At 44.2% G+C, this 7,811-nt stretch overlaps 1 protein-coding gene across 1 annotated transcript in view; it reads right to left on the reverse strand.

Annotated features, from left to right (window-relative positions):
• Positions 1-7,811, reverse strand: part of Kdr (kinase insert domain receptor) — a 46,463-nt gene that overhangs the window by 23,492 nt on the left and 15,160 nt on the right. The window contains exons 10-14 of the mRNA XM_031342775.1: positions 6,027-6,183; positions 5,030-5,141; positions 3,960-4,068; positions 2,804-3,145; positions 593-739 (exon numbers count right to left, since the gene is read on the reverse strand). Coding sequence (XP_031198635.1) covers positions 593-739; positions 2,804-3,145; positions 3,960-4,068; positions 5,030-5,141; positions 6,027-6,183 — 867 coding nt within the window. The remainder of the gene's footprint in view (positions 1-592; positions 740-2,803; positions 3,146-3,959; positions 4,069-5,029; positions 5,142-6,026; positions 6,184-7,811) is intronic.

Genomic DNA, 7,811 nt, shown 5'->3' on the forward strand with positions numbered 1-7,811 from the left:
AAAAAAAAAAACCAGTTGCTGTCCTCCATCTCAGACTGTTATCTCACTCTAAAGCTGTGCACAGGGTTGACTACTGACTGGTCTTCCACGGGATCCCCATGCAAACTCAACAGGATCCCAAACCAGCTGCTTCTGACTCTGAAATGAGCCAGACCCTGTACCCAAATACCTCTTTGTAGGTTCAAGTGGGGAGGGCATGTGTGTGTATAAAGGCCAGAGGTCAACATCAGGCATCTGCTTTATTGCTTTCTGCCTTACTCTTTTGCAACAGGGTCTCTCTCTGAATCTGGAGCTTGATGATGCAGCTAGACTGGCAAATGAACTCCAAGATGGCATTTGCCTTCCCATCTCCCCACCCTGCCCCATAGTACTGAGATTACAGAAGGATGCTGAGTCTAGCTTTCTCTATGGGTTCTAGAGATGAGAATGCAGTCCGCGTGCTTGTGAGGCAAGCATTGATTCACTGAATCATTTTTCCATCTCCCTAAATACTGCTTTCTGTCTACTTTGAAAGAAACCAAGAAGCAATAGCAGTCTTACATAACATCCTTGAAAAAAAAAGTCTACAACCAGAGAGACAGGTTTCACTCACCTGAATCTTCTACAAGGGTCTCATTGTCTTTGAACCATATAATGTGTGGGGTAGGGTTTCCAGATACTGGGCAAGTAACTTCGATGGTCTCGCCAATGGTTGTCGTCTGATTCTCCAGATTTCCAGTGATCATGGGTGCCATGCGCTCTGTGCACACAAAAAGAGTTCCAACTCTTAGAACAGCTTTCATGTCCTGTGACTATTAAGCAGTTCTAAACCTCATAAGCAGTAGTAGCCCATTAATAAAGCGAGCTCAAACTACACAGAACTTGGCAACAGCCACCCTGTTGGATGAGTGAAGTCAAACAAAATAAGAAAGGACATTTCAGCCAGACACAAAAATCTTTAAATATTCACATTAGCTACCCCACTTGCAAATCACGCAATACCTGGGAATCTTTGGGGATTGTTTTTTCCAGGTTAGAAGGGTTTTTTTTCCCCTTCAATCCCACAAGGCTTTCCCTAAAGGTAACTTCTTCTCTGGAAAATTGTAGCCACTAAGAGTAAAATTCATCTTTTCCCTTAGGAAGGGCCAGATTTCAGCATAATTATGTAAGGAGTGACTTATATAACTTTGGATAACTATATCATTTCTAATATTAACTGTCAGTCACATATAATGAGAGCCAGGACATTGGCCTTATTTCTATGTGATGTGATTGCAGCCCAGGGGTTAAGCACCTTACCCAAGTCCCTATAACTAAGGAAATGGTTGAGATAGTAATAGAATCTGATGGATCCAAAAGTCCAGTGTGGTTTCCACTAAAACACAAACCAAACAATAATACCGTAGGAGAAGTCGAGGCCATCTGTTTACATGGACAGCAAGGCATGAGCTTTACCATCCTCCTGAAAACCACCCAACTGCAGTAGAGACCTTGATGAACGTCAAAAAAGAGTCACGTGAGAAGAATCTCCCTTCACACTTAGCAGAACACGATCGTCTCCCGTATGCACTATGTCAGAGTTTAAACAAATGGACTTGGCTCTGGTCTATTTCCAAGAACAGATTTTCGGAAACAATGGGGGGCATCCTTAGAGAAGCAACCCCACTGACTATGATGGTAAACTTCTTGCTCATGGCTAAGCAGAGAGCTTCCTTCACAACTCTTTCTAAACTCCTCCTCATCTGGACTAGCTACGAACGTTCACCTAATGTATCTGGTGCTATACGTGGTGTGATTTCTAGGATCTTGGGAACAACTTGACTCAGAAACATCTTTCCTTCTGTCCCCAAGATTTTAGTAACAATCTTATATTAGCATCTATTTTAAGACACTCCTTCCAATAAGCCGAAGCACTCAAAAAATGATATTCATATGAAATGTTGATGTAGATAAGTTAATCTGGGAAGCTTCCCTTCCTCACACCTTGAAACAGAGAAGATGCACATCACAAGAACCTCAGAGAGCACAGCGACAAAGAAAGGAGAACATGGAAGGAAAAAGCACAAAGGGACACCCCCAAAACTCACCAGATCCCTCAAAGACAGAGCAGAGATTGCCTAGGCTTTGTGCCAAGGACAAAGTTAGGCAAGACATGACTAGCATCCCCACAGGAAGGTGAAAGGTGTTTTTCTAATCACAAACCTATCTCCCTGAACTTCACCCACCACATAGGATACCACATAGGATACCACAGAAGTACTGACAATGAGTGTGGCACCCCTTCCACGGAATCTTCTAGATCTCAAACTCCAACCCTCATCACACTGCTCATGAAAGCTGGTATCCCACTGATCACCTTGTATGCGCCAGTGTGTTCTACGACTAAAATTACAGCAGTAAACGAGCAGAGGCCAATTTTATCCTCAGGAATTGGAGACCCCACAATGGTATGACCACCCTGTATTTGCCTATGGTCTCATCCTCTCCTTCTGGGCCATCACTTTGTGCTTTTGGTCCTCTCTTTGCTAATAGCATTACGCAAATGTGCTAACTTTCATAATTGAATGCCCAAAGATGCCACAGTGAGTTCCTTGGTTCAAGCTAATCCCTTGTAGATACCGGTAGTGTTATCATCAGAAAGACTAGAAAGAGCCAAGCTGTCTTCTGATTTTAATGTATCACCTCACCATAGTTAGCTTTGCTCTGCTTCCAGGAGTGTGCCAGCCTATTCCAAAAGCCCCCAGAGGTCTGTACTATGCACACAGCACTCAAACACACTGCACTGAAGGCACTGTAACTCCATCATCCAGGGATGCCTCCCTACCTAGGATGATGAGCTGCTTAACAAGGCAATGCCTTTTCTTGGTCTTCTTGTCTTGAGCAGAGCAGACATAGTTGCCTTGGTCCTGCAGGGAGGCATTCTGGAATGCCACAACTAAGATGTCATTTGTGCTGTTAGAAAACATGGTGCCGTTCAGTTTCCAAAGAGCATCCAAGTTCTTGCAAACTGGTACGTTTGATTCGCCCATGTGGACCAGTGTTGCCTGTGAGCCAAGCTTGTACCATGTGAGGTTCTCAAACGTATTTCTGTTTGCAGTGCACAACAGAGACACACTCTCCTGCTCAGTTGGCTGGGTAGCAGGTTGCACAGTAATTTCAGGGCCCCCTGCAATGGAAAGCAATAGTTAGAAGGATGGTGACTTAAGTTGGAGCATGACACCATTGTCTCCTTGCTGCTATGGCGAATTAAGAGACATCTCTTGCAGTCACCAGCCATTACTACAAAGACAGAGACAAGCTAAACAATTCATTTTGCAAAATGTATTATTTGGAAATGTGAAATTAATTTTCCCCAAGTATTTACGGCATTCAACTTTGAGTTCTGGATATGGTTTCCAAGTTAAAAAGACCAACAAAATAAAACAAAACAAACAAAAAGACCAAAGCAGGGCGTTTAATCATCACATGGAATCTTTAACAATGTCTTCTTAGTAATACATGACACAAAAACTACATTTATTACAAGTAATTAGCTCATACTAAAATACATGAGCCAGTATGATCAACTCAAGTTTACCCATAAAACTAAGCTGCAGAGACAAACTGCGGAGTTTAACAAGGCAGAGGGCAGTGCCTTCATGTCATTCCCATACTCTAGAAGCCCCAGCCCTGGTGCTATTCAATCACAAACCTACAGATAACTTCATGAATCACACCAACTCTGGCAAGCAAGACAAGCCACACCCAGCTTGGAGCTTGAGGCTTAAAGCACAAGCAGAAACCTTCTCTGGCCAGCGATGGCACATGAACTCTCATACAAGCCCGGGGACTGCATGAGCAGTTTTAACTTGTTACCTTCAAGTCCTAGCTACATACCACACCACTTGCACAAATCCCAAAGACAACCGAGGACCTCACAGATTATCAGCGCCCACTTCCTGACAGTACCTCCTCCCCACCCTCCAAAGAGGTCTACTCACTGATCACATGGAAGGAGATGACCCTCTCTCCTCGTCCTGCTTTGTTGATGGCTTCACATTTGTACAATGCTGACACGTTGGCAGCTTGGATGACCAAAGTACTTACAGTCTGTGAATATATAAGGCCCAAGCCATGAATATGCAGGCTGAACATGTGTGTGCACACACACACACAACACAGAGAGAGAGAGACAGACAGAGAGACAGAGAGACAGAGACAGAGATGAGAGAGAGAGAGAGAGAGAGAGAGAGAGAGAGCATCCATCAGACCCCACAGCTGCTAAGAACTTCCTTTGCCATTCATGGTACACAGTGCCCACCCTCAAAAGCAAACATCTTTAACCAGACAGTTATACAGAAGATGCAAAGGTGCTTTGCAGATCCTCAAAGATTCACTTTAATGAACATAATTCACACTTTTCCTTTTTCATGTGCATAGAATCAGAATTACTTTTCAACAAGTGTATACACTAAATGGCATTATGTGCTTCATTTCTCTTCCATAAACTGCTAGTAAGCTATGGGTACTGTGGGGGTTTTTTTCCCCTTTTTCTTTTAAATTAGTAGATATTAATTGTACAAAATAGCAGGCTTCAGTATGACATTTTATACATGTATATAATATGCTTAGATTATGGCCACTCCCAATCATTCTGTCTTCCCCCACTCCACAGTTCAAGTGACCCTCCTCCTCTTCCCAAATAGCCTTCTCTACCTTTCATGTCTTTTTTATCTTGACTCACAAGTAAGAAAATCATATTTGTATTTCTGTCTACCTTATTTTGCTTAACATGATGATCTCATCTTTCTGCAAATGGCATAAATTTGTTCCTCTTTAAGATTGAAGGTATGTGTGTGTGTGTGTGTGTGTGTGTGTGTGTGTGTGTGTGTATGTGTGTAAAACTCACACTTTCTTTATCTACATAGGTTGACTCTGTAACTTGGCTGTTATGGATGATGCTGCACAGACTGATTATTAACCTCCAATATACCTTTGCCTGTTATTATACCGCTTTCTATTCAGAGATAAGAATTAGAGAGAGATTCAAAACCAAAAAGTTCAAGCTCACTTTGTTTTTTCCTTCAATTAGGGCATATTGGTTTTTGGTGACTTCGATCCTATTTCCCCCCTGGAAATCCTCCACATGTCTCCATTCTTTACAAGCATATGGATTCGTTTGGCTGTAAGAGGGAGAAAGCGCAGCATGTCAACGTTTGACCTCAGTAGTACTAGAAAGGGTCAGCCTATGGTTATCATGTTCTTAGTGATAACTCTCGACACAGGCTAACACTTCGCAGAGCTCGGCGCCAATTAAAAATAGATGCCAACAACAGTGCAAAGGTCCAAGGTAGCTGCCTGAGGATACAGGAGGGAAGCAGCTATTCTGGGAACAAGTCTCCATTCATAAATTGGATCGACAAGACAATTCAAGCTCACTTAGTTCAAAGGAAAGTAAGGAAACTTGGAAGCCATTGGGGCTTCTTAAAGTCATCTCTCTGCGACTGACGGTGGCTTTTGTTTAGGAAATGGCCAGCAGCTGAGGAAGAAACTAGGGTTTGCTATTTCAAAAACAACAACAGGAAGTGGAATGCTTGGGGTGGTAGGTTGAAGGTGGTGGCTGTTGTTTTCCCTAAGGATGTCTGCACTTGTGGTAGACCTTGATAAGCTGGGCCTGAGACTCTTGAGGCCTGGGCTTGGTTTATCACTGCCTCGCATCCACCAGCACTTCCTCTGAGAGATGGACCTTCCCACAGATAAGGAAGAGCCGTGTGGTCCTCTCCAGTCTACAGTCAGAAGATGATCCAAAGATTGGCATCTAGCAAATGCAGCAAATAGCATCCATTTGGAGAGGTATCCATAAGGGCTGACTAAGAAGAAAGAGCTGACTCACACAGTGGAATTCGTGGGGGGGCGGGAGGGGAGGGGGAGAAGCATGGGGTATGAGTCCAGGTACCATTGAAAGGGTAACTTCCTTGGAGCCTTCCAGGTTTAGATGGAACCCTGGCAGGGCTTGGCAAGAAGGGAGGCATGATGGCGAGTGAAATGGAGCACACGGCCCTACTCACCTGGGCCTGTAGGAGCAGGCTTCTTCTAGCTGCCAGTACCACTGGATGTGGTGCAGGGGCGGGTTAGCATAGACTGTGCACGTTAGCGTCTGCATGGTGCCGTACTGGTAGGAATCCATAGGAGAGATCAAGGCTTTCTCACCGATCTGAGGTGGGACTGGAGATAGAAAAGACAACCCGTGAGCTGGCCGTTTGCTTTGAGGAACAAAGAGGGAATTTCAGCAACCAGATCTGCCTTATGTACTAGGATGATTTTGCCTCCGCTTGCTTTTCTGTAGGGCATCTAGACTTGGAGACAGAAGACCTGAACTCTTATGCTCACATAACACTAAGTGACTTCAGGCCAGGTCTGTGCTCCCAAGCCACACTCTCTTGCTCTTACGTGAAAGATATTATTCTCCATGTCCCACAGCCTACCAAGAATGGGGTGAGAGGCTACAGAGAGAAAGCAGTTGAAATGACCTAGTAAAGACGTTTATTGCACACCAAGCCTTGCTGGGGTGCTTCACACCGATTTTCAGTCCTCATAATCAAGGATATGGCTCTGACTTTACACATGAGAAGAAACAGGACAAATATTATAAGATTTGCCCAAGGGTCAGTTAATATGTAGCAAGATCCTGGACAAAGGTAGACACTGGCTTTTGAACAGAAGCTTGACTTGACTTTTGTAGGTGTTACAGCAAGGGAAATGCTAGGGGTTGCTCCCTGGCTGCCTCTCTGTCTTTGCTGCCCCATTATTTTCTTCTTTTCATTGTCCGGAGTCAGCTTCTGCTTCCCTCCCCTCTCTTGAATCCCCTTTATCCATGCTGCTTCTAAGCAGCCTTCCCAGAACTTGTTAGCTTTAAAAATACTCCCTAAAGAGAAAAAAAGAGAAATGAAGCCATGCTCGGAAGACGCACAGAGGAGGATCAAGATGCGTGAGCAGTACGTTTCTGGACTGAGACAATCGCTTGACATTTTAATGTGTGGTGCCAGTAAGAAGCACACAGAATTACACCAGCAGCATTCCTCCAACTGTGTTTGGAGCAAAATATCCATCTATTAACTGGGGAGGGGAAGTGCTGTAGTCAAATAATCTCATTAAATCCCCAACACTCTTGTCTCTCCCATCAGAGAAGGCAATAGTCATTAGCCTATGAAGATTCTAAGAAAGTCCTGTAAGAAAGACACTTAAGTCAGTCTGGTACCTGCTACACTCACCTGACCATGGCACCTTTCTATCCCTAACTCAAATACTTAATTGTAACATTCAGTTTGAGAGAGTAAAGTTTAAACCCCTCTTAGATCAAAAGCTTACACTCATTCCTGGACAGACTCTAAGTATGTCCTCTGACTGTGGACAGCAAGTTATCCAGGGATACTGGCCTCCACAGGTCTCCTGAGTGCATCTGCCGCAGAGCAACTAAATCTGCAGACTAAAACATCACACAAAACACAAGGAGGGTCTCCCAAATCCTCATTCTACATGTAGCTTTGTGGACAAGAGCAACAGGAGCGCTCACAAAGCTCTGGTGACCCCAGAGGCATTTGGCTAGGTGGTGCCATCTCCTCTCACCTTGCAGGTGACCACCAATAGAACCTTCACAAGAGTTATCAAGGAAGCATGGGCAGAAGATACCAGACTACATCTCATCTCAAGTCTACCTCCCTGGGTCATTTCTCATTTTTTTATGCATTGGCCCAGTTAATGATGCAGATGATGTAACAGGAGACAAAGGAACAATGGGAGATGTGTGAAGAAGATGCTCTCTCTCTCTCTCCCTCCCTCCCTCCCTCCCTCCC

The sequence above is a fragment of the Mastomys coucha genome, unplaced genomic scaffold (assembly GCF_008632895.1).
Source record: "Mastomys coucha isolate ucsf_1 unplaced genomic scaffold, UCSF_Mcou_1 pScaffold22, whole genome shotgun sequence".
NCBI classification, from domain to species: Eukaryota; Metazoa; Chordata; class Mammalia; order Rodentia; family Muridae; genus Mastomys; species Mastomys coucha.